This window comes from Ursus arctos, unplaced genomic scaffold (genome assembly GCF_023065955.2).
Source record: "Ursus arctos isolate Adak ecotype North America unplaced genomic scaffold, UrsArc2.0 scaffold_34, whole genome shotgun sequence".
NCBI classification, from domain to species: Eukaryota; Metazoa; Chordata; class Mammalia; order Carnivora; family Ursidae; genus Ursus; species Ursus arctos.
In genome coordinates, this window is record NW_026623030.1 from 14,365,654 (window position 1) to 14,392,360 (window position 26,707).

Sequence of the window (26,707 nt, forward strand, 5' to 3'; positions counted from 1 at the left end):
CTTGCTTCGTCTTCAAGGATAGGATGGGGGTTATGGGATCCTGGAAAGGACCCTGAACCTGGACCAGGGGCTTTTTAGAGGTGGTGTCTGGCAGGAGTTAGTAGTGGGAGGGAAGACACCCTCCCAGCTTGGGGAGGAAGTGAGAAAAGGTAGAGGTAGTCTCCGGAAAAGTGGGGGGAGGGGGGTTTAATGCCTTCCAATGCCACAGGACAGGATCTTGGTACAGATTTCTTGATAAATTGGAGTGGAAGAAACAGAGGGAAGAGCAGAGGGATGACTTGCCATTTGTGTAGGCAGTGGTTCTCAAACCGAAGTCCCCAGACCGGGATCTTCAGTTTCCTCAGGGAATGCTTAAAGATGCAAAATTTCCAGCCTTGACTGAAAACAGTGCATCAGAAACTCTAGAGGGCGGGGCCTAGAAATCTGTCTTCTCCAGGGGCTTTTCAAACACTTGAATTTGAGAAACGCTGGACTAAGGCTCTCAACCTTAAAACCCCCCATCCCTTTTACAAATAGTTTTTAATGATTACTAACTGGGAACAAAATTTACAGGTAATAAAGTCGACCTACATATGTGGTCTAAAAACCCCAAATCCATAATGCACTGACTGTAATGTAGACATACAAGAGAAATAAATCCTAGCAAAACATGGATTTCAGTATGTAAATACTTGGGCACAACTTCCCTGGAGGACGCAGGAAAGTCTCAGAAGCTTGTGTCTTGTTTTTAATGAGTATGTTTGGATTTGAGAATAAGATATTCATCCTTCAACTGAATTTTGTCCCCAGTTCTGTCTTATATTTGATATTTTTAAATAAGCACTAAATAGAAATGACCACCTGTTGGCCAAGATCACAGCTACAAGTGCAAACTTGCTGGGTCAACTACTTTAATATTAGGAGTGGTGCTGGCATCTATACATTTTTCCCAAATGGTGAACAACTCCAGACAAAGTTCTCCAAGGATACTTCTCCCTCTACTTAAACATAGTTGCATTTCTGAAAATTCAGTGAAAGAGACTTTGTGTTGATATCTAAAACGGAGTTAGGTTCTAGTTTCAGAGAATTATGAATGGGTTGCTCACCGATGCAAGTGTCGGTGGGAATCGAGCAATTCTTGCGGTGGACAGACTCTCCAGTGCATTGCAGGACATTTAGTATTCCTGGCTCCTGCCCTCTAAATGTCAGTGGCTCTCCAGTCTCCATCAGCAAGACAACCAAAAATATTCCTACGATTAAAAAAAAAAAAAGAAGCTTCATAGGGGCTGAAATGCCCCCACTGAGAACCACTTTTAATATGAATGGTGCTGAGAGCCAGATCCCGGGAGTAAGCAGAAGGTCCCAGCCCCTGGATCTGGGGAAGGGATCCAGAAGTCTGCCTGGGTTTCTGGTTGGCCAATGAGCTGGCAGGTGGAGCCCTCTGCTAAAATGCAGGATTGGACCATGCCATTTGTGGGTGCTTGTGCCGTGTGCATACTGAGACAGACGAGAAGGAGGACTTTTTGGAAATCAGAGAGAAGCTTCCTATCACTGAGTCAAGCCAGTACCACCTGACTGTGTAGTACTCCACCTCTCCATCGCGTACTTGTCACATCTTCCCAAGAGGGCAGCAGCAGCCCCTTCCCTGGTCTCCCTTAAACCCTCTGCCACACATTCTGTACCCAGCAGCATAGAGCTTTCTAGAGCGCACCTCGATGTGCCACTCTTTTCTTGCTTCCTCCACTAGGCCCTGGCCTCTCATGGACAACCTCCTTCCAGTTTTCGGGCCTTTGTGCAGGCCGTGTTCCCCCTCAAGTCCCAGGGCTGCCTGCCCTCTCTTCACCCGTTAATCCGGCTCTTTGGTCAGTCCTCAGAGCAAATGTCCCTTTCTCAGAGAAGCCTTCCCTGACTTCCCAAGGAGTTGGCTGGGTTCATGGACACATAGAATTCATATAAAAATAGTAGCAAAGTAACTTAAACGTGCCCGGCAATTTAATTCACGCCTGTAAAATCCCTGAGGATAGGCCCATTTCAATCTGGTGCACTGCTGACTGTTCCGCACCTGACACTTAGTAGGTCCTCAATATTTCACTAATGAATGAATGAATGAATGAATGAATTTCTGCAGACTGCCGGTCTGGCTTTTTATTCCCTGGCTCTTGCGCCGCCCTGCCTGCTCAGTCGCCGGGCCTCGGTATCCCCGCCTGCGCCGCGGGGCGAGCTTCCAGGGGCTGAAGTGCTCCCGGTAGCGCGCGGCCCCGGTTTCCAGGCCCGAGGGGCCGGACGCGCGGGCGGAGGCGTGCGTGCTGGGCGCGCGGGGGGACGTGACTGGCCGGCCCGGGCCTCAAGCCGCCGCTCCTAGCTCCCGCGCCGCGCACGCGCACGCGCGCCGCCCCGCCCCCCCCGCCCCCCAGGGTTCGGGGCCCGGCGCGCGCCGGCGCGGGAGGCGGGAGGCGGGGGGCGGGGGCGGCGGACGCCGAGGGGGAGGGGCGGGCCCGGCCCGGCTTGGCCCGGCTCGGCCCGGCCGCCCGCGCGCGGCTGCTGGAGCGCCCCGGGCCCGGCCCCGGCGGCGGCGGCAGCAGCGGAGGCTCTAGCCTGAGGCCTCGGCGGCGCGCTTGAGTCGCGCCGCAGCCATGGCCCTGGTGACCCTGCAGCGCTCGCCCACGCCCAGCGCCGCCTCCTCCTCGGCCAGCAACAGCGAGGTGAGCCCCGGGCCCGCGGCCCCGACCCGGCCGAGCAGCCGCCGCCGCTCCAGGCCTGGGCCGCGAGTGCGGGGCGGAGGGCGCCGGGGCCTGCGCGGGGCGGGGGTGGGGGCCGCGGTGCGACCCTGCCGGGGCAGCCGGCCTGAGGTTACTGTGCGGGAGACCGAGAGTGTCACGCCGTCCGGGGGTGACTGTGTGCAGCTGTGACCTCTGTTTGGGGGTGACTTTCAGCGAGGCTGTTTGCGGGTGTGACCTCTGTCTGGGGGTGGCTGTGCATGAGCTGTGTGACTGATCCCCGGCTGGGGGTGACAGTGTGGGAGACTGGATGTGCCACTGGGACTCCTCTAACTGGTGACTGTGGGAGATGCTGGTTCCGAGATCTGTGGCCCTGTGGCTGGTCTCGGCCCCTTCCCTGTGTGCCTGGCTGTGTACGTGAGTCTGTGCGTGACTGTGGCCTGTCTGCTGGGAACAGTGCCTGCCTGATGCTGTGACGGAGGCCCCCCGGGGGTGCCCCTGTGAATGTTTGAGATTGTTTCCCGGACTGCATGCCCCTGGAGGGCTGCCTCATGGTGTGAGTGGCTGTCCTGTCGGGTGCCCGTGTCACTGTGTGACAGCGACTGGGTGAGCGCAGGGCGCTCTGTGACTGGGTGTCTTGTCTTTGTGCGAGTCTGGATTTTTCCTTTTTGTAATTTCTTTCGAGACTGCATGTTTGTGTTTATCTGGCTGTGTGGCTGGGGCTGATTCTGGGGTTTCTGTGGTTGCACGGGTGCATTGTGGGGGCTGAGATCGCATCGCTGCATCTTGCGGGTTTCTGTGTGTCTGCGTGAGATCAGGCCTGTGTGGGCCGGTCCTTCTTGCTCTGGGGTAGACTGGGGAATGGGTCCTCTGAGTCTGCAGTTGGCCTGGGCTGCACTCGCCTGGGGCCTCAGGCAGTTGCAGGGCTGACCCTGTTGTCCCCCACTCTCCCACCTTCTCTTGGAGAACCGTTTATGGCCTCTGCTCTCAACTCCATGGCAAGACTGAGAGTTGGCCTGAAGACAGAGCAGTTGGAGGAGGAGATTGGGAACTGTTGAGAGAAGGGAGAGAAGGCTGGAGGAGAGGCCCTGCAGGCCCAGGAAGTGGCCCGGGCAGCATCTAAGCCCCAGTCTAGCCCCTGCTCTGTGGGGGAAGTTGACTGATAACACGGAAAGGTTTGTGTGAGAGAAGAGGAACTGGTTTTGGTGTAGCAGCCCTGTTTGTCCTGCGGGCCTCTGGCCCGGGGAGCTCTTCGGTCTTGTTCTGCTAGGAGCAGCTGGAACATTTTCAGAGTGGCTGTAAGGGGTGAACCCCCCCAGAGCCCCCTCCTCTCCTGGAGAGGCTGTTAATGAGTTACCTTGTCTGCAGACAGGATTCTCATAGTCCTTCCTCTGCAAGTCAAGTGCGGGGAAAAGAACACTGGTGGCCAGTTTCCTGCAGCTGAGACTTGAGGCTGCAATGGCTTTTTTCCTGCCCACATGGACATCTGTTCTCCTCCATCACCGTCTTGCCCTGGGCAGAGTGCTTCCATGCACTTGTCTCATACTCCCTTCTCAACCATGAAGTGATGGAAGGATTCAACTTCAGTAAGGCCTTCTGTAGAGGGACCCTTAGCCTCTGTGTCGGATTCTAAGCCCCACGATCCCTGTGTAGCTTACACCTGATCTGTTCCCGTCCAAGACACATTTTTTAAATTTTATGTTATCTTTAGCTGAGATATAATCCATATATCATCCATTCACCATTTCACAGTGTATGATTCAGCGGCTTTTGGTATATTCACAAGGTTGCACAGCCGTCCCCACGATCTGGGGCCAGAAATCTTCATTACTCCGAAAAAGAAACCGTACGCCCCTTAACCACCATCTGCAGCCCCCCTCTCTGCACCCCCACCCTGCTCTCACCAAACTCTAGGTACCCACCAATCTACTTGATGTCCCCATAGATTTGCCCATTCTGGACATTTCATAAGAGCAGAATCCTACAATGTGTGACCTTTGCGTCTGGCTTCCGTCACTTAGCATGATGTCTGCAAGGTTCACCCATGTCGTAGCACAGATCAATACTTCATTCCTTTTTATGGCCAGATAATATTCCATCGTATGGATGTATCACATGTTGTTGGACATTGGGTCATCTCTACGAGACGCATTTCAGATTATTATATAGAGCATTGCTTTTACCAAGTGCCAGTGACCTCTTAAACATGAGAATAAAACTCAGCCACCTTTTTGCCCCCAAAGATTTTATTTATTTGAGAGAGCGAGCACAAGCCAGGGGAGCAGGAGAAGCAGATTCCCCACTGAGCAGAGAGCCTGACATGGGGCTCGATCCCAGGATGCTGGGATCATGACCCAAGCCAAAGGCAGACACTTCACCGACTGAGCCACCCAGGCCCCCCTCAGCTCCCTTTGTTTTCCCTCAGTAGATCAGCAGCATTGCCCAGTGAACTAGCCGAGGTTGGGATGTTCCCTGGAAGGCGAGGCTCTCTTCCAGATGGGCTGAGGCAGGAAGAAGCAAGACAGTGCAGAGAGAGCAGGCACGTGCCTGTGAACTCAGGAGACGTGGGTCCAGGCCGGCTGTGCCTCTGATCTGACCTTCCTCGGGCCTCAGCTCATGCAAAAGGGCTGGCTTCCCTCCTACGTGTGTTCTTCCCCGGAATAACTGACCGCACGCCGCCTCCATTTCATTCCCGGGAATCCCAGAGAATGACCACGAATTAAATGTCGTTGAGGTCGGTACCCCTAAATCACTTCCTTACTCCTCGAAATGCATTCGAAATGTTTCCTGACTCAGCCCGTCCGGCGTGGGAACAGAGGGAAATTGGCCTGGCCAGCAAAAGCAGCTCTTCTTTCCTAATTCCCCCCCCCCATCTTTAATTATCTCATTTATGTCACTTTACTGTTAATCTTATCTCATTCCTTTGTGAGAACAAGCAGAAAGCCCCACAGCAGATAAATCAATAACTTTGAGGAATGGATTGGAACATTGTTATTTTTGACAAATGTTCAAGGTGACTCATTTTTATGGGCAGATCTCCAGTATCTTTTTGTGTGTGGGGGGGGCTGGGGCGGTGGGTTGGGGTTGGATCAGGGTTTCTTAGCCTTGGCACTGCCGATGTTGGGGCCAGAAAATTCGCTGTCGTGCGGGGTTATCTCATGAGCTGTGGTGTCTTTAGCCTCACTCGGTCTTCCACGCACTAGATGCCGGTAGCAGCCGCTCAGAAAAGGCCCCAGACGTTGCCCGGTGTCCTCCCATTGAGAAGCAGCATCCCCATGTGAGGACCACTGGGTTAGACCCGACATTCTCTTCTGAGTGTGTGTGGTCGTGTGCGGTGTTTATGCTTCGCTCTGGGACGGAAGCTCACGGCCCTGTGGTCAACGCAGCCTCGCCTGATGTGTTCCATTTCTCCTTTGCCGTGGGTTAGGGAGCGTGAGAAAACTTCGCTGACCGGCCGCCAGTGCCCGCCTCTGCACGATACTGCACATACCGTATCTTCGTAACGTTTAGGGGCCCCAGGGCTCTCCAGTGTACCCCCTTCTTTGCTGAAACTGCCCCCCTCTGCTCTGTGTCCCTTGCTCTTCAGACCCCTTCCCACGTGAGCTCTGTACCCATTTCCCATCACTGCTGGCTCCTGCCTGGTCTCTGTCCTCGTTCAGCCCTGCATCTCTCCCAGGGATCACTGCTTTCCAGGTTTCTCTTTCCTCTTCAATGGGCTCCTCTGTGGAACGTACAAAACATGCCAGGTCTCAGCAGTGCAGAGTTGTTTGGGGATGGGGGGGGGGCCGTTCTTATTTCAGCTTTCTCATTGAACGCAAAAAAAAAAAAAAAGAAAAGAAAAATTGCAATTGGGCATAAGTCCTAGTTACTTTTAGATTCTAACCCTCTTGGCCTTTAAACTTTTAGAAAATATTAAATGTCCGTTTCTTTCCCTCATATAAATAAACCAATAGCCTAGAAAGTTTTGTATTAAACATTTAAGCCTTTTTGAGAACCACCAAGAGCTTTTGAGACCCACAGACAGACAGGCTGCTCCTGGCCCCCTTCCATCTTGAAAGACTTGCCTGGAGTGGTTTTTCTTTTCTTTTCTTCTTTATCTTTAAACCCGTGTGCCAGGGCTGAAAATGGTATTGCTCACTCAGCTATTGCCTGGCTTGAAGGAGGAAATAGATTCCTCTTAAAACATCACCCCCCCCCGCCCCCGCTCCCCTTAAAAAACAGGGTGAGGGGCGCCTGGATAGCGCAGTCGTTAAGCGTCTGCCTTCGGCTCAGGGTGTGATCCTGGCATTTTGGGATCGAGCCCCACATCAGGCTCCTCTGCTGGGAGCCTGCTTCTTCCTCTCCCACTCCCCCTGCTTGTGTTCCCTCTCTCGCTGGCTCTCTCTCTCTGTCAAATAAATAAAATCTTAAAAAAAAAACAACAACACAAAAAACAGGGTGAGATCCAGAACAACCCTGGCAAGTTGAGAAGAGCGTGATGAGGACCCGTGCTAGGTAGGAGTTGAGTCAACAGGAATCAGTGCACGACACTGTGGGAGGAATGTGGATAAATGCTGGGAAGCCTGAAAAATCCCTCCACGGAAATTTCTCAGAGGGACAGCGGAGCGGGGTTGCTGAGGAAAGGGTGCGACCGTGTGGACGCAGCTGGGTTTCCTGGACGTCTGTATCTTTTTCAGACATCGGAGCAGAAAACGTGACACTTGTGTCTGAGGCTCGTTGCTAGTGGCATCTGTGGTGTGACATTCTCTCTCTCTCTCTCTCTGCAGTTGGAGGCTGGCAGCGATGAAGAGCGAAAGGTAAACCTCAGGTAAGCAGACTCAGTTTTTGTTCCTCAGTCTTTTCTTCCCAGCAGGTTGAAATACTCTTGTTCCTTTCCAGAAGGGAGAACCCTCGGAAGAGAATACACCAGCGCGTTCCGCGAGGGCTGTGAAAATTATACCACGAGCATGAACAGAGGTGGTGCTTTCCCATTTGTGAATGTGTTTAACCGTAAAGAGCTTTCATAACGTTGTATAACATGTCGAAAAGAAGGAGAATTGGTGCCAGGATTCCACCACCCTCCTTGCTTTACCACTTTGAACATCTTTAGATACTTCCAGATTTTACCGTTTTAAAAAAATACTCTTTGTCATATGCTCTCGCTTTTCCATCCGGCTTTTGGTCGAAGGTGTTCCTTCGGAGGTAAGCACGTTACTGATTTGAAACAGACCTCCCACCCCCTGAGTTTCATTCAAGGTGGGGTGTTTTTTGTGTGCTTGTGAGAAATCTTTTCGGTATGCTCTGTTAAAAAAAATTCCTCAGGCTGTAGTCCTTAGCTGCTATATTCACTAGTAGACCCCAAAGGCATTTTTATTTTTCTTTTCCAAAAATAAAGGCCTTCTTTTGGGTATTTTGTTTACAGAAGATTTTGCACTCCGTTATATAACCTATTCTTATTATATAATGTACTGCACACTAAGGCGCCGGTCTTAAACTCAGACTCTTAGAGTCTAAAAAGGTCAATAGAGTTTCAAGGATATTGTTCTTTGGGGGGGAAAATCTGTTTCATCTCGTGAGGAAGAGGAACACCAGCTGGGAAAGGGAATGTGCGTTCAGAAACTGGGGTCCACCATTCATTACCGAGAGCAGAATGCTCTCCTGGTTAAACTCACGTGTCTTTGAAGGTTCTGTGTCTTTCAGTGAAAGGAGGGAAGATACTCTCATTGTGGCATACGTTATTTCTAAAGATGATACGTGCAAGGAAATAATAGCCTGCAAAAATCACAGCGGTCTTATTTCAGTAGCTGGGTCCTCATTTTAATGTTCCCTTTGGGGACAATGACAGATTTACCCTGTCGCCTGGGGTGTTGGGTTGCTCGGGGTCTGGGTCAGGGCTCAAAGGCTGGAATCAGCCGGACTCCCAAGTGGGGGCAGTCATGGGCCGTGTTGTAGAGCAGACTTTTCTGCGCTTGGCTCTGGGTGGAGGCAACAAGGGGAAGCGGTTGAAGTCTGCTCTTTGGAGGCTCTTTGGGGGAGGAAGTGCTGGAAGAAGGGTTTGCTGACCACCGTGGAGGCCACAAGAGCGGCTGCGTCTGCAGGTGCGTTTCCTGCCCTAGCCTCCCTCCAGTGCTGCCCTGCAGTGGGAGTTTCTTCCATCCCTGCGCCCTCCCCTTGCAGGGCTCGTACCCTCACTTAGATTGTTTTGGGGCAAAAAACTCCCCCCCCCAAATTTCCCTCAATTACCTGACAGCATAGCGTTTGGAATTATTTCAATTAATAACTCACAGATAGCAGTGATATGAAAATGTGAGGACCGTGGCTACCAGTAAAAGGCCCTTTCCCTGCACAGTTGGGAGCTGGAGTGGACCTCACAAAGGGAAGGGAAGTCAGCTCTGTGTATTGCCATATTTATTCTTCTCGACCACGCTAGGAGGGGGTTTTTCCCAATTTACAGAGGAGGAACCTGAGCCCCAAGGTTGCACGTGGCAGGTACTAAATTTGAAGCGAGGCCTCTGTTGCTTCCAACACCTGAGTTTGCCATGGCACCCCTGCCATTCTGGAGACTGGTGCTGGGACCAGGACCAAGGAGTCCCGCTGACCTGGGGTGGTGCCCCCTCGATGTGTGCTGACCATGGGAATCCCTCGTCACTGCCCCCAGCAGGCCTCCCCCCGCCATGCCCTTGTGAGCACTGGGAGACCCTGGCCTGGAGCTGGGGACCTGGGCTCTCAGCTTGTCCTCTTGGGTTCCCTTCTCAGTCCCTCTCCCCCCAACCTTGATGTTCACTCCCCATGTTTAGGCAGATGACACCATCCTGCTTTCCAACCCCCGTAGCTGCACAGGAGAAATTCTGGTGTTCTGGTTTAAGCTTTGACTGCAACGCATTCACCCATGTGTTGATGTGCATTTTCAAGCCTTTGCTGTCTAGGCTTCTAGAAGAAGAGATAATGGAATAGTCCGTGGTGTTTGCTTGCCTAGGGGAGAGAGGATTTCTCTGGGCTAGCAGAATAGTTCCCTCTGTCTACCCTTCATGAAAGCTTTCATCTTTCGGGAGTTCTCTTTGACTCAGCCATGGACAGGAAATGGCCGAATCACATGGGGTGGTCTTCTGGGTCTTCGCTGCTCCTCTTCCCCACTTTCCCCTGTTGGCACCACTGTTCAGGTCCTTATCACTCCCCATCTTGTGTAAGGCCGTCATCCCATCCACTCCTCCCTCCCGCTCAGGTTTTCGTCCCCACCATCAGATGGACACGGTCTTGAGCACCCCTGTGCCTCTTGCTGTCATCCTGTCTTGCCTGCTCTCCACCTTCCCCCTCCATTGCTGTCCCTTCCTGCCCCCCTGCTCTCGCACGTGCTGTGTTTCAGTCCCACTCCCTGGCTGAGCTCTGTCTTGAAGCCAGTTCCGTTTCCTGTTGGGCCAGCTCAGTCCCGCCCCCAGACACTTTTGTGATGTCCCTCTCTTTGGCGGGTCACTCTTAGTTCCTCTCTGTGGGCCAGGTACCACACCTGCCCTTCGTGGCTGGTGCACGTGCTTTTGTCTCATCCCTCACCGTTGGTGGTATCTCCCTTAGGGGACAGGGCCTTAGTTCCCTGCCTGTGCAGGACGTTTCGACAGTTGAAATATGTTAACTTTGTTCTGGCCCTGCGGTATATTGCACACCCGTATGAGAAAGAGCGAGGTGCAGAGGAGACAGCCTGGGGTTTGGAGCCAGGCCGACCTAGGTTCAGAATCTGGCTCCTACCCCAGCAGCTGAGCTCTTTTGCCTCTCTGCCTTATTGCATTTCGTGGGTCTCTTTTGTTCCGTCTGTCAAACAGACACAGCTACGACCTTTCAGGGTCGTGGAGTAGCTGGGGTGGGGCTCCTTGCACGGAGCCAGGCCCATGACAGGCTGGAAGAACCATCATGACGTTTGGTCCCCATAAGATGTGTGTATTAGTGTCAGTTCACAGCCCAGGACTTCCTGTGGGTGCGGTGTCCACTCTGTCACACTGGGCCCCAGGGAGGGCCACCACCGTGGATGCTCCGTGACCTGGAGCAGTCCCGGCCTTATCCTGGCTGCATCCCTGTAAGATGCAAATAGGAAAGCACACTCTGCAGAGTCAGTGTCGGGATTCGGACGGTTTCTCGGAAGGCCTTCCGGGAAACCTCGCAGGAGCTGATCACCTCCTGCCCAGAACGCAGCTGGCTGATGAGAGCAACGGAGATCTAGATCTCTGTGTCCTCTCCCCTGCCCTCTGTGTGTGCAGACTGCCGCCGGCCTCCAGCAATCCCCTTCTGGATGCTGTGCCTCTCAGACTGTGGGAATTGGTGAGCAGATGGCTTTGCTGGCAGCGGCTCCTGGCTCCCTCGCCATCCTGGGAGCTGCCTCAGTCTGGCATGAGACGTAAGCGCTTATGTGCCAGGCGGGGCCCCGGGGAGAGAATCTGGTTGTGTTGTTTCCAGAGGGTGGATCAGGAGTGAATGTTTTTTTGTTGTTGTTTCCATCCAGAGTTTCCAAGTCAAGCGTATGAAAATGCTCATTAGAGTTCTTCTAATTTTTTTTCTTGCCTACCCAGGCAGATATTGGGGCCAGGGCAGCAGGACTTTGTCTTCTGTTTCGTGTGCTGTCTGTGGTAAACTATGACCTCCCTGCACCTCTCCATGCTCCCTTCCCCTTTGGATCGTGACCTGGAATTCTCCAGAGGCCCCCAGTGTCCTGATAACCATCTGGAGTGTGGTTGTGCCTTCCCTCCTTCCCCCACAGCAGCGGGGTGGGCTGGGGGTGGGCATGGCCTTACTCCCCATGTCCTCACTTCCCCATCTCCATTCAGTCTTTTATGCCCGTCCACCCACGGGGTTCCTCTCTGCCCTTCTCAATGGTCAGCCTGGCCTTTCTTGTCTCTGTGGATAGTCTGTCCGGTGAAGTCCTGCCGAGGGGCGTCAAGCACCCCTGCATCCCAGTTCTGCAGCGGCTCACTGTATGCGTTAGCAGTTGCTGTGTAACAAGTTAGCCCAAACTGGACCATCCAAAACAATGCCCTGTCATTGCCTCACAGTTGCCCGGGTCAGGAATCTGGACATGGTCTAGCTGAGTCCTCTGCTTGGGGTCTCAAGGTGTCGGCCAGGGCCGGGGTCACATCTGAGCATCAGGTCCTCGTCCAAGCTTACGTGGTTTTTGGCAGAATTCCTTTTCTTCCAGCTGTGGAGGTCATGGTAGCTTGCTTCTTCAAGGCCGACACGAGGATCTATGGCTATGGAATGCCATCCCAGGAGTGACCGTCCCGTCACCTTTCCCATACAGTTGTCACCTGAAGGGAGCAACTGTCCCACTCCGTTACCTGGTCCCACCACATTCAGGATAGAGGCTCACCCAGGCCACCGGCAACAGGGGCTGGGATTATGGGCCTTCTCAGAATTCTGCCCACTGGTCTCAGCCTGTGGGTACATTATGTAAAGGTGATGCTAACTGAGGAATGTTGTCAGGGTCCTCAAGGGAAGAGGTCAGGAGTACCAGCGAGCCTGCAGGCTTTGACCATCACGCCAGTGAATTCAACGTTCTTTCTGCAGACTGCCCACACACTTGTTCTTAACTTTCAGGCTTGGCATCTCTGGGATTCACCCCCAACTTTGACTGTTTTGTCCTCTGAAATACCACCTGCGTTGATCCTTGGATCTCCCTCCATGAGCTTTGGCTTTAGGGGACAGGCCTGGGTTTGGCTCTCACCTCTGTCATCTGTCACCTCACCTAGGCCGTGGGCCAGACCTTACACAGTGTGTGGGGTTGTTGTCAGAATCAAATGTCATAACTCCGTGAACGTCTTCACTGTCGTAAACACTGAACAAACACCCCTAACTGTACCTCCTTCAGGGGCCAGCTTCTGTTGTGATTCGTGGCTCTTCCTTTTCCTTCCCACGTGCGCTTTTCTCTCCTTCGTATTTCCTTGGGACTTGCTTTGTTGTATATTTACTTACGTACATAAATGTTCCCTCACTAGCAGAGCCGACTGCCTAATTTGGAGAGCCCAGTGCAGAATGAAAATTGTGGAGGCCTTTGTTAAAAAATGGTTAAGAATTTCAAGATGGTGATAGCAGAGCTAACCAAGCTTGAGGCCCTCCTGCGCCCGGGGCCTTGAGCTACAGGACAGGGCCTTCCTGGCCTCAACCCTTGCAGCGCCTGGCACACACTGGTTGGGCCACCAAGGTGTCATAGAGTGACTTTACTGTGTTCTTTTTCACGTGGAGGAACTTGAGGTGCTCTTGGGCAACATAGGTGGTTAGAGCAGTTGCGGCACCCCTGTGTCCTAACCTGTCTGCTATGAGCCATTCATTCAGCAGATATTTCCGGAGTACCTACTCCGTGCCAGCCACTCTTGTAGAAGCTGGGAATCTAGCAGTGCACTCGACAGACCTCTGCCCTCATGGCCGACATTCCGTTGGGGAAGACAAGGCAGTAAGGAAGATACAAGAACGTTAACAGCGTGTAAGTGCGAGGAAGAAAAAGGGAAGCAGGGACGGAGGATGTGGAAGGGAGCCTCCAAACACGCTCGGCTCTGTGAGTCGCCGAGCTTGTGTTACTTCGTTTAACTTACGCAGACCTCCTGTGAGGAGGGCGCCATTTTGATTCCCATCCTGTGGATTCGAAGAGTGAGCCGCTGGCCTGACCTCCTGTAGCATAAAGTGATGGAGGCAAGACCCTCAGGCTCCCTCCGAAACCTGTCCTCACACCCCAGACCCAAGAGCTACCTCTGCCAGCCCTCCTGCCGATAGTTTGGGGCTCTCGCCAGGAGGCACAGAGGAAGGAGTCCCCCCGGAAGAACCGCCGCCGTGCAGCCATTCTTTCTGCTTGGAGCCTAGGGGACCCGCCGTGAGCTGTGTGCTTTAGCAGGTCGCCGGACCCCCCTGCACCGGCGAGCCCCACCGAGAGCAAGATGTGTGATGTGTCCCCCTTCCCCGTCGGCCACCGGGAGGAGCTCCTGCTTACGGCAGGTGCAGGCACTGGGTTTGGAACCTTGCTCACAGGTTGCGTCATTGTCACAAGCCTCCGGGGTGGGGGGGCTGCCAGCCCCAACTTTGGAAACTACAGTTGGAAAAGGCCAGTGGGAGGCCAGGGCCAGGGTTTGAGTGCAGGTCACTGTGACTCAGAAGTCCATGTCTCCTCCTTTCTGCTCCGTCCGGGCCTTCACAGGAGACATGCAGTTTTGTGTTCAGCTCATCCTTTCCTGTCCCCCTGGCTTTATAGGCAGTAGCTTGTCACTGACCCCCAGTTTTCCACATTGGGGTACACAGACTTTTAAAATTCTGGGGCTATTGTGCTGTCCTGCTGTCCCGTTCAGTTTAACTCAGGTGTTATTCCTGGTGTGTTGGGACATTTGATTTTCAAATCAGAATTTGCCTTCAGGGCAGGTTAAATTCTTGGTGGTTGTTAGAAAAACTCCTTCTAGAGTGGGGACAGATGAGGACGAAGGAAAAGAGTTAATTTGATTCCGTTGGAACTTAATTAAACTTCTTATTAAGGTTAACTTGAAATGAATTTTGCTCAGAGTCTAGTAGGTTTCATTAAGCTCTTGAAATACCAGTACTTAGACTTCAAAAGAATGCCACAGGGCCCTGGTCTCCTTCTTCCCAGGCACCGAGTGCGCCAGGGGAGCCCGTGCGTACACCAGCAATGCTCGAGCCAGCTCTTCCTTCGTGGTTGACGCTGGTCCCGCCAGTCACCCTTATGGTAAGTGGAACAAAGCTGTTAGAGGAGGTCAGAAAAGCTAGGTTCTGTCCTGAGACATGTCATCTGCTGTGCAACCTTAGGCAGGTCACTAGACATCTCTGGGCCTCCACCTACTCCTTTGTAAAGTGAAGAGAGGAGATTATATTATGGCCCCGAGATCCAAGATTGAGAGTCCTCAGACCCACCCGTCTTGTCCTCTGTTGCACTGTACTTGTCACCATTTGCTGTAGATTTGTAACAGACTTCCCAGACTTTCTCCTTCATTCCAGCACTGAGGTCAGGGTCATACATTTGTGGGGAGTCTAGCCAAGTCAGGGTTATGGTCTGACCCTGACGTGGAGAACACTAGCGCAGCCTCTGAGAGGAAGTGGACCCTTTGGACCCACGCACTCCTCTGCAGAGCCCTGGGCCAGCTCCCCTTGGCTCTCGGGAGCAGGCTGGAAAGGATGGACTCCCACCTTCAGAACTTGCCTTTGGCGCACCTTGTGCTGTGGTCAGAGCTCTGGATTTGGATTGCTTATTAGAAAATTCCTAAGACTAGGAGAAGGTCCAAAACAAGTCGTCTGCTTCAAGGAAGGCTGCAATAAGAAAATAGGGTTAATCAAAATAGGATTAATCAGAGTCCGGAGGAGCCATTTTCAAGGCATGCGACTGATTGGCCGGGGGGGGGGGGTTGGGGGTGTGTCGTGAGTCCCACTTTGGGGCGGAGTCAGTACTGTGACACGTGGGAGGTGGCCCGCCCCACTGTGCCCCCGGAGTCTGGGAGATGGCAGGCTGCCATGTCAATTACAGAGGTCCCACATGGGCCTGGGCCTGGCCTCCAGGTCAGGGTACGGGCCCTGCCACCCAGCTGCCTGCATGACTGTGACCTGGGGCCAGCCGCCTGCCCTCCTCGAAACCGAGGAAAAGTCCTTCTCCCTCTGGGGACCCTCGGGAGGCTTAGGGAGAATCTTTTACTGCATGGGTGCAGAGTCCTTGCTCATAGTGCTGGATACATGGGGTGTTTGTTCAGTTGGGTTTTTTTTTAGCTGTTATTTTCATTGATGGTAGTGACTGCCAGCCCCTCCAGCTGCCCCTCCTGACCTTCTTCCCCTCCATAGATCCCAAGTTTCGCCACAAAAGACCAAAAGGTCAACCCCGTGGAATTCGAGAGGAGAAACAGCCAACGTGCGACCTATTTCCCTCCCAAGTTCTACTGAACCTTGTACCAGGCCTTTATTGGGGAAGCATCATGTCTTGTAGGCCTTTATTTTTACCATTTTTTTTTTTAATGGCTACTTTTGAAGTTATTTCTAAAAAGACTTTGTTTCAAAGAAAGCGGTGGTTGTTCCGTGTTAGGAAACGTCTGATGCTCTCGCTGCTGGGGGCCACCCTACACCGACAGAAGTGACCCCCGGTCGGGTCTTGGCACGCGCCTTGGCAAGAGTTCTCCAGGTGTGTTTCCCCAAATCTGGGCGCAGTCGAAATTCCCGCCAGGGAGGGATGTGGTTTGGAGAGAGCCAGGTGGCTGCCACCCTGGATATCACTTGTCATTTCCCACCTGTCCAGGCCTGTCTGTTCCGTGCCTGGTCTGTAGCAGGTGGAGGTTTGGAGTGGCTCCTTGGGTCTGGGGTTGAGGCCACTGACCCACGCAGCAAGAGGGCTCCCTAAGGGGCCTGCTCTCTGGGCCCTGGGCACCCCTGTGCTGACCCCACCATGTGGGGTGGGAGGGAGAAGTGTCTCCTGTGAGGCATGTAATGGTCATGGTAATGGAGGCAGTTTTTGAGCTATTTGCTTTATTTATCAGTTCAGCCGTATATATTTAGTGCATATATATCGGGTTCTTTGCCGAATGCTGGGGGTCCATTGTTAAATAAAAAAAAGAGTCTTGACCCACCACAGACAATGTGGGTATGCTGTGTCTGCATAGCTTTGTCCAAAGGGGATTTGAAACACCTTATGAAACTCAGAGAAAACAATATAATGTAAAATTAATGAGAAAAGCGGGAAAGTAGGGGAAAATAAGATGAAGCCAAGAGGTTTGTACATGGAATGCACAGCGTAACATTGGTACAGTTGCCGGAGCATGGCTACAGATCTGACTTTGAGCATCCTAGTAGTCAAAGCAAAGAGAGAAATAAGATCAGTTGCTTGGTTCATGATATTCCTTAAAATACCACCAGGTTTGTTCCTCCGAAGAACCCTTCCTGATGGCCACCTGTGGGTGTTCCTAAGACGGCCCAGTGTGGTGGGCGGATAAGCAGGTTGTCTTAGATTTAGCCCTGAGGCCCACAGAGGGAGCTGATGTTACAGGCCCGTCCCACCAATTAACCTGGGTATTTGTGGTCTGAAGAGGTGAGGTCAGCGGCAGGACTTGGTGCCAAAGCTGCTGGCTGCCCCAAACATTGAAAACAGGATGCTGAGTCACATCCTGTGGGCCTGTAGCGTCCTGACTTCATGCGCCCTTCACAATGGGAGGCTCGCACGGGCAGGTTGGCCTCCCGCTGTTTCAGAAGTGTGGTCTCAAGCAGGAAGATGCTAAAATTAGGTTTTCCATGGGTCAGGGCTGTGTGTGCATGAGGCCCCCAAACTCTGGATACACAAAGACCAGGAGGACCTGGGAGAGCAGCGTTTCCCATCATTCTCTGCTGCCTCACGCACGAAGCAAGGCTGCCTCCATCTTGGAAAATGCAGAGAAGGAAAAGGGTCCTAAGGCAGGTGGAGATCTCCATGGGTGAGGGTATAAAAGTCTCCCAAAACATGGAAGAGGAAGGCCATGAAGTATGCCCGTGGCAATGACCCATAAAGTAGTCTTAAAAGCTTTTATCACCTGCCAATAAAGAAAAATTACAAGTAATATTTTCCCAAAATCCAATTAAGTGGAAATTTTCCAAATAGTTTTTTAGATTTTTGAGACAATATAAAAACAGGAAAGTTCTACACAAAGAACTTTTTTTCTGAACCATTTGAGAGTAAAGTCGCCAGCCTGATGCCCATCGCCCTTTGCATACAGATAATGGCCTTCTCCAGAGGAGACCTTTGACCCTTGACCCTGACACATGACCACCGTCCCACCCTCAGAGCCCAGTCAAGGTCGGCCCTTTGACTCAGTAACCTCCTCGGTAATGTAAGGGTCCAGTTCGGGATTGCATGTGGCTTGTAGGTGTCCTGCCTGAGTCTCCTTCATTCTAGCACATGTCCTCCGTCTTTCTTTGACTTTTATGAATGGGACACTTTGCAGGGGACAGGCCTGTCATTTCGTAGACTGTCCCTGGGTTTAGGTTCGCGTGGTGCTCCCTGGAGCTTAGATCTGGGTGGGGTCTCTAGCAGGAATAGCCCAGGAGCCATGCTGTGCACTTAGCCTCGAGTCCCGCCAGGGGGCACTCGATTTTGGTTTGTCCTGTTTCTGGTGATGTTCACTTTGGGCACCCAGGTGAGTTTTGCATGGCTCCTTTACTCTATGGTTCTTCTTTTCCCCTTTATCATTAAGAAGTATTTTTGGGGGCGATACTTGGAAATCATGTTAATCCCATCCCCCGTCAACTTTCTGTTTATTTATATCTATATGGACTTATGTTTCTCTGTTTTATTCCACGGTTTATAATCCACTGGTCATATTATTGACTTCAGAGTCCCCGACTTGGCCACTGGGGTCATGTTCAAGCTGGTTTCTGTGACCCTTGACCTGTCCCCGCCATCCTTCAGCGCTGCCTTGCTTTCTGATACCAGATGTCCCAGGCCTCATCTTGTACTTTCTCTGCCACATATCTGGAATTGGTCATTTGTCCAAGGGGCCCTGCTTCCGTTTAGTGGAGAATAGAATTTACAAGGTGTGCTTATCACTATGGGGGTGCTGCCCTCCTCAGGCCCTCGTAGGGGCAGAGTTACGGAGTGTGTGTGTGTGTGTGTGTGTGTGTGTGTGTGCGCACGCGCACCTGCATTTCTAGTTCTCTATTTAAATAATTTTGGGAACCATGAGTTCAGACCGATACCTTCCTCTCAGATCCAACATCTCAGAGTTCATTCTAGTTTTCTCTCTGTCTGTATTTGTGACTCCCTTCCCTGACCATCAGAAATCCGGCTCCAAATTGTCCCTAAAACATTTGCTCATTTGATCAGTCTCCCTGGCTGTCACCAGCCTCCCATCTCTGCAGTCACTTCTCGTCTGCATAGATGCCTTTCCAGCCCTGCTCACCGCACCCCTGCCCAGCTCAGATGCCTGCCTGGTTCTGTCCGCCAGATGGTCTTGGGCCTGAATTGTTGGAGAAGATGCTGTTTTCTTGAGATGTCCGTTCAGCATTTTTGATGCTGTTTTCCTGAGGTGTCCGTTCAGCAGAGGTCCAGTGTGTCGGAGTCCTCCTCCTGGTTCCCTGTCCTGGCTCTTCCACTTCTTGGCCCTGTGAACATAGGCAAGCAGCTCAGCCTCTCTGAGCCTCAGTTTCCCTCCAAGATGGACCCTGAGGATTAGGTTAGTTAATATGTACAGATTGCTTAGCCTGACACTCAACAAAGATGTTCATTATTAGCGTTCCAGTCATTGAGTGCACACTGCCTTTTGGGTCCTCGGGGATCCAGAGATGGAGAAGTCATAGGTCTAGCTGTCAAAACACTCAAGGTGACGTGGAAGACTTGTTGTGTTGTTCAATGCCCTTGGTTGCCAAGAGGGCCTGACTGCCAGGTGACTGTATGTCCACTTACGGCCTTTATGTGGTGAGTCTTCCGTGTCCAGTGCGTCCTGCGGGTGGTGAGCCCCCCATGCTCGAGCTGCTTAGAGATTACCAAGGTGAGTTAGTCATGCAGTGCTTTGACACTGACGAGGAGGCCAGCTCGCTGAGTTCGTTGGTATTTAGTTAGAGTCTCCTGTATGCCAGGTGAAGAAGGAGCTTTAGAAAATGACATGTGTTCTGGCCCTCGAGTCCCACTGCAAAGTTTAGATACGCTGGTGTGAGGATAACTTCACCATTAGTTAGAAGTATGTCTGTGAACACAGTTTGGGAACCAGGGGCCTTAGGTTCCTATCACGTCCTAAGTGTCTGACCTCAGACAAGTGACTTAACCTCTAAGCCTCAGCTTCCTTAACCTGCAAGAAGAGAGAAGGTGCTTTGAGATGTTGAAAGGGAAAACCCACGGCTGGCAGCTGGGGCTGCAAGGGAGGGCTTCCCGGAGGAGGTGGGGACACTGGCAGGTGGGCACAAGGCAGGGAGGCAGATAAGAGAGGGAAGGCAGTGAACCGAGTCCAGGGTAGAGGAGTCGATGAGGACGACCGCACAGAGAGAAAGCAGAGACTACGTGGAGTATGGGAGGAATCGGGTATGAGGTCATACGCGGAAGGTTTTTATCATAAATCACTTTTTCTGATTGTTTTATGAGCTCCTGAGGTCAGAGAGTGTCAGATGAATGAAACTGAGGTCAGCAGCATGGCTAATTGTAGCTACTATAGAAAGCTAGCAGAAGCAGGTTGGACTCTACAGAAAATGTGCCATCGTTGAAAGTTCTGGAGCTGGGAAGGGCGTAACAAGAGCTGTGGTTAGGATCTGTGTGGTAGATTGGAGGCCAGAGGTCCCTGCCCTGGTTCTCTGTAGACAGAGAGCTCTTGAAGCTGAGCCACCCTCCACCATCGCTGCTAGCCACATGTGGCTCATTCAACTAGAATTTAATTAGAATTAATAAAATGACAAATTCAGTTGATTGGTCACACTTACCACACTGTCAGTGTTCGGTAGGTGCCTGTGGCTAGTGGTTCCCCTCTGGGACAGTGCAGATAGAGAGCATGTCCACTCTCTTGCCGGAACGTTCTGAGTACCCAGCATAGAGCCAGGCACGCAGCGGGGCCCAGGAGATGTGGCGTGGCTCGCGGGGACGAGGGGGGCCAGAAACTGGAGCAGTGACTGAGGAACTGGGGAGGAAGGGACCTCGGGAAAGGTTAGGACTCAGCGGCCAATGAATGTGGGATGGGGCTGCATACCAAAAAGAAAGGGCAAAGGACCTGGGACGGTTGAGATCATCTGTCCTTGGAATTTGTGCGTTGTTTCAAAAACATTTCCTCCGTGTGCCTGTTATTTCTGGCTGGCTACGTTGTCTTTGCTGCCACTGCATTTCCAGTACAATGCAGCCTTTGTGTCTTCTGCCCTCCTCAGGGGGCTTAGATCCTGGTATCCCAGATGCACAGAGGAAGATACACCAGCTTGAGCTTCCCCAGGCGGGGGGCCTGAGGCTCTTGCGGGCGGGAGGGGGATGCATGAAAGAACCATCCAAAGGTTTGGAGAGCCAACTCCAGGCACATCATTTGCAGTCTTTCTTCGGTGGGGTGGGGGAAAATCCTGCTGCTGCGAGCTTGCTGGCATATTCTTGGTAGGAGCTGCTCGCTCCTACCCGTTGATATGAAGGAGAGCTGTGTAGCTGGCTTCAGAGAATGTCTCTTACTGTCTGAAATACTTCTGGACATTCCTTCTCTCTGAGAAAAGCCTACGCCTTCTAGCCAAACAATACATGCCCCAGCAGCAGAGACATTTGTACTGAGCCCTGCCAGCATTTCTTGCCTGTGACCCGGTTCCCTAAGTAGAATGCCCTGCAGAGCTGGAATTTCCCTCTCCTCAGCATTCTGTGTGTAGGGGAGCCATTGGGGAGCTCTTGCTGGGAGGTGTATCAGGTGAGTTACTTGTTTTCTTACGCTCTGAAGAATGGTGTTTGGGACGAGGCCCTGCCGAGCTGCTTTGTGAAGCACAAAGTGAAAAGGAACAGGGCCTTGGCACGACTCTGGGTTCTTAATGACTCTTGACCATGAGTTCAAAGTGAGGGAGGGACCCAAGGGAGAGCAAATAGTCAGTCTTTGATCTCTCCGTCTTCACAAACTTCATTTTGCCAGGAATGGGGTCTGAATCCATCCAGACCATCGCCAGTAGGGGTTTTGAGGCAGATCCGTATCCATCCGGCTTTGCTTGCTGCTTCCAGAGCCACGGGGCAGGCAGGCCATCGTGCCCTCTGACCCAGGCGTCCTGCCGCGAGGGCGCCAAACAGGGAGCTTCTCAGCGCAGTTCTGCCGCTCCGTAGACGCGTGACCACAGATAGGTCATTCCTCTTCTCTGTCTTGACCCCTTCATCAGAAGCATGAAATTGTAAGAATTAAGTGAAAAAAGGGAAGGGCAAGCTCTCCAAAAACTGTAGGGCACCGTTCAGGCAGAAGGTATCATTAACATGTATTTATTTAAAACCGCTCCCATTGAGAGCCATCGATGTACTAAGCATCCGGGTGCTGAGAACTTATATTGACAGGTTGATGGCTCAACTTGAGGCCCAAGGTTTGGTTCTTACCTTTGCACGTTCTGAAACTTGAGTTTATTAGCACACCAGGGGATGATCAAGTTCTGAGAAACCAACTTATGCTAACCAAACTTACAAGGCACTGACTTGTAAACCAGAATAGGCATTTAGGCATTCACAGTGGGGCCTTTTACGGCAGAGCCCAGGTCTTCCTCTGTTTGTCATGGGGTATGTCTAACATAATCTTCCTGCTGTCCTGCTCCCCACCCCCCTCTTCTGTGTTCACGGGTCCTCTGAGGCCCAGCCTGGTGTCGTTTCTTCCAGGGAGATCTTGGACCCCCAGGCTGTGCTGGGCGCCCCTCCCGTGTCTGTGCACATGTGCATATGTGCGTGCACCTGTAGCACCCTGTAGATGCCTCTAGGTGGAACCTGCCCTGTCCCGCTGCAGTTACCGTCGGCATCCGTCTGACCCCTGGAATGTAGCGTCGCCCCAAGGCAGGAGCCGCGTCTGGTTTATTTCTGCATTCCCAGCACTTAGCACTGACCACGCACAGCAAATATTTGTTCATCGAAACACACTTAACAGAAACTCCTCTCGGGAGCCCCCACTGGCACCCACCTTTTCTGTGGTGACAACTTTAACTTTACATTCATTCCTTTTTTTCCCCTAGAATTGTCATCACACCCGCTAGACAAATCACAGTGCCCTCAGCCATCACCCGTGCAGAGCCGAGGGAATCGAGGCTTGATCTCCACATAGAAACAGTTCAGTGTTTCAGCCAGTCCCGTCAGATTGGGATTCTTTTCAGAGCTTCTGCTTTGGGCTCCGATTCTCTGATTTTGTGTGAGATGTAGCGTCGGAAATACTAAAATCATACCAGTTAGTCTAAACTTTCTGTTTCCTCATCTTTAAGATGAGTATAATAACCCCTGGCTTGGCCTGCAGGGAAGAGTGTCGTAAAGACCAAGGGCCCGACGTTAGCCAGAATGCTCTCCACGGCAGAGCCCATCCCAGGGCCGATGTGTCCGTTTTGTTACTGTCCTAACAAAGGCGGGGCTGCCTTTCAAAGGCCAGGACTCTGAAAGTGTTTGGTAGAAGAGGGGCAGGTGCATTTATACACTAATCCAAGGAGGGTATTCTTTTGGTTTTTGACCTAGCATGACCTCCCCTCATTGCACCGAATCGTGTCTGCTCTCCTTTTTTTGGTGCTCTTTTTCACCAGCGGGAAACATCGATCATGTACCTAGTGTGTGAAACCCACGGCGGACGCTGGTTGTCTCTGTGTCTTCTGTTCCTGTGACATTGGGAGGTTCTCACTCTGCATCAGGAGCGCTTCCGGAACTTCTTAAAACGCAGATGCCTGGACTTAACCGCAGACGTTTCCAGTTAGAATCGGCTGAGGCTGGACCTGGGCACGACCCAGTTCTAGAAGTTCTGCGCGTTCTTCAGATGTATAGCCAGTGTTGGAAATCGGGACGGGAGCATAATACTTCCGTCGTGTGGTGTTTCTACACCTCGTCTTTCCTTTTTTCCAGGAACTGTGTTGCTGTTTCAAGGAACAGCACACACCCAAACCACCCGAACAGAGACCCGTTCCTTAGAGAGGATTATTGTTTGTACCTTTATTGACACTTGGGCAGGCTTGGCTTCCCGTTGAGCTCCCCCGTCTGCAGGTGTTTGGCTGTTGGAGTGAATAAACAGCACCCTGTGAGTGATTATCACAACAAACGTAGAGTGGAACATAAATTAGAGCCCAGAAGTATGGATTCCCAGACCACTGCATTTTATTTTCTTGAAGCCCAGTGTGCCCCAGAGCCACCAAGGGAGTTGGTTAAAAACGAGGTGGTCCCTAGACGTTGTGCTGTAGGACTTGACAGCTTTCTTCATGTGTCGTTTGGAGAAAACGCTGCCTGGCCTGCCGAGCTGTGGGAGCTGGACGCCACGGAGCAGCCTCGCACCACCAGGCCACAGTGTCTGCCACGCAGCAGGCACTCAGTAAATGACAGTGCTGTTGGTAAGAAGCCTGTCCTGAAGGCGGCTTCTCGACCAGTGTGGTGGCCGTGCTGCCTACAGAACTCCGCCTCTGGATTCCCATTCAGTCCACAGGGACCAGACGCCGTGTCCAGCCCCAGAACTGTCGTGGAGCCCGTGGGCAGGGTAGTGGCGGTGGTCCCCCAGGCCTCCTGCTTGCCCCCAGGGCTGGTGGGACAGCCAGTCTTCTCGTGCTGGAGTCCTGTTTCCCTGGACCATGGCTGCTCTCCCTTAACTCCGCGCGATGCTTTCCCCTGCTGGGAGGAAGGGCTGCCTGGCAGTGACGTGCTACAGCGTAGCCAGAGCGGCCTGCAGTTAGTTACCCTGCACGTAGCCGCCAGGGCAGGCAGGGGCAGAGGTGACGTCAGGATAACGGCTCTGAGTCTTGCTCTGGGCTGGTAGGGACGCGGGGCACTCCCAGGCTTATGAAGATGGGCGTGGGGCGGAGAGATTTGGGTCTCGCCCCAACTTGTAAAGATGTTATTATGTTCCTGGGCAAGCTGTAGTTTCCTCCACTGCAGAATCATTGTAGTATGTGCCCCCACTTAATCCTCTTGTGAGGATTAATCTATCCTTCGGAAGCTTGGGTGGGGGGTGAAGCTTGCAGACAAGGCCTCCCCAGGAGTCTCTGCCCGGTGCTCCGTCCTTCAGGAAGCGTTCCAAAATCCGCCAGTTACATGCTCCCCTCTTCCCTCTTCAGAACACCAGCAGGGCTCCTTTCTTTGGGTGCTTATCCCAGTCTGCCCTGCAGGGTGGCTACTCCTGAGTCCTTGATTTACTTCGCCCGCCCCAGGAAGCGCCAAAAACAGCACCTGCTGGCTCCTGCAGGGCGGGTTTCAGGGTCTCCAACCTGGCCCTTGGGGACCTGGGCCTGCTTTCCCTTTGCAGCCTGCCCTGCCCACCGTGCCTGCGGTTCTCTGAGCTCCTCCTATGTGTGCATATGCGGCTCCCTCTACCTGGCTTCTCCCCGCTCAGCCCCCTTCGCCTCCTCAGGCAGCGATTAGCATGACTGAAGAATTTTCAGAATGCTTTGACAACACGGGCTAACTGCGGCAGCTGCCCACGGTCACCGCTGGGTGAATGGGTGGCAATTTGACAGAAATAGAGGAGTCCTTCAGGCTGTCGATTTCAACCAGAATGGGGTCCTCATTGCTCTGGAGCTGTTCCTTGGCGGCCAGCTGTTTCCCCCACGACGTAATACACCCCCTGGTGCTTGTTCCTAAGGCCTACAAAAACCGTAGGAGTAAAGTGATTAGAGGAACTTCAGCTGTTTTGCTCCCTCTGAATGGCCCTCTTTCATCTGGATATGCAGGGACAAGGGCCTTTTTAAACCCAAATATCAGGGGAAGACAAGAGTCCCACAAGAGCCATTCACGCTCTGGGTGGGAACGTCATCGGGACGGGGACTCCTGCCGAAGGAAGGACTCCGGCCCCTTCCTTCCCTTGCGTCTTTCTCCGTCTTTCTCCGGAGGCAGTGCAAGGCGGGCGCTCGGGGGCAGTTAAAGATGGGACGCCGGCTGTCATGAACGGGGTTTATTTCCCTGACTTCTGCGTCTCCCTTCAGCCAGCTCACAGCTTCCGCTCTTCTGAGGTTTCCAGCCCGAATTAGTACGTATCACTACCCCATCTCTCTGTTCCTACCACGTATCGGTTTCTGGAGGACACTGGCCGTTTATGCTGTGAGGGCTGGGGTTTTTCATCTGTCCTTACTGCCTTTGTAGAAAACTCTTAATGCTGTGTCGTCTCCTGAAACGGGCGGTCACCAGTGTCTGAGAGCATATTTGTGCTGCGGAGATAAAAGCCCTCGGTGAGGGTGCAGGCAGGGAGGGCCGGGGCTGAACTCGTTTTTACTCTCCTATCAGGGTTTTTCTTAAAGCCATGGAGGAAAACAGTTCACTTTTATTGGTCGGGGTCTGACCTTTCTGGAACTTCAGTCACACACTTTTTAGGACACGAGCATTTTGGGGGAGAAGGCTGATTTTTCTGTAGCTGGGTTGGGTAGTTTATGGGTCTGTACTTTCTTGCCCCAAGAACCTAGTAAAATGGGTGTGCCATCCCCAAAAGGGATTCTTTTTCCTTTTTCTTTTTTTTTGTTTTAAAGATTATATTTATTTGAGAGAGACAGAGAATGAGCAGGGTGGGGCGGGTGGGGGGGAAGAGGGAGAAGCAGACTCCCTGCTGACCAGGGAGCCCGCCGCGGGGCTGGATCCCAGGACTCCGGGATCGTGACCTGAGCTGAAGGCAGACACTTCACTGACTGAGCCACCCGGGCGTCCCCCCAAAATGGATTTCTTAAAGGGCACCCCCAGCTTGGTGCCCCGGGACTTGCAAATCGGGGTACCATGCTTCCCTGTATTAGAAGCCTGTCACAGAGAACCCCATGGAGCCCTGGTTGCGGGAAAGGATGTTCTCACCGGGCACCCAGAGGGTGCCTGAGGCTCAGGGCCTGGAGTGAGCTCAGAGCAGAAGACAGGAAACAGGGTCACAGAGAGTGTCTGCATTTTGTTTTCGTAAATGCTGTGACTGCCCATGCTCTCCAGCTTCTTGGCCGCAAGAGTCATCGTGTGCGGTCACCCTCATGTCGTATCTGCTTGCTGTCTCCCCAGACTCAGGGCAGTCTCACTTTGTGGGCTTCCCCGCAGCTTTACATCTCACTCATTACCGTAAACGCTTGTGCCTCGTGGCTGCGAGGGGAGGGCAGAGGCAGTGTTCCAGGGCCCCCATCCACACGGGCCTCTGACTTTATACGTAGATGGGGGCCTCTGATTCTTTATCAGTCACAGGAACACACAACTGGCCCTGTAAGCAATCACGGGATAAAACCAGCCTATTCTTTTGCATTGTTCCCTTTTTTTCCCCCCGAAGGAAATGTAAGGGAAACCAAGGGGAATTTTTGCCCATGATTTCCAAGGCAAAGGTCACCATTAATGGCTGGCTGTTTCCAGAGCTTTCAGGCTTCTGGTCTGTATGGATTTTTTTTTCCTTTTCTTTTTCTTTCTTTCTTTCTTTCTTTCTTTCTTGCTTTCTTGCTTTCTTGCTTTCTTTCTTTCTTGCTTTCTT

The 26,707-nt window shown here is 52.5% G+C and overlaps 1 protein-coding gene across 1 annotated transcript in view; it reads left to right on the forward strand.

The window, feature by feature from the left end:
• Positions 1–2,505: 2,505 nt before the first annotated feature.
• Positions 2,506–26,707, forward strand: part of SSH1 (slingshot protein phosphatase 1) — a 59,420-nt gene continuing 35,218 nt past the window's right edge. The window contains exons 1-2 of the mRNA XM_026515054.4: positions 2,506–2,681; positions 7,463–7,503. Of these exons, the coding sequence (XP_026370839.2) occupies positions 2,613–2,681; positions 7,463–7,503 (110 nt within the window). The 5' untranslated portion in view covers positions 2,506–2,612. The remainder of the gene's footprint in view (positions 2,682–7,462; positions 7,504–26,707) is intronic.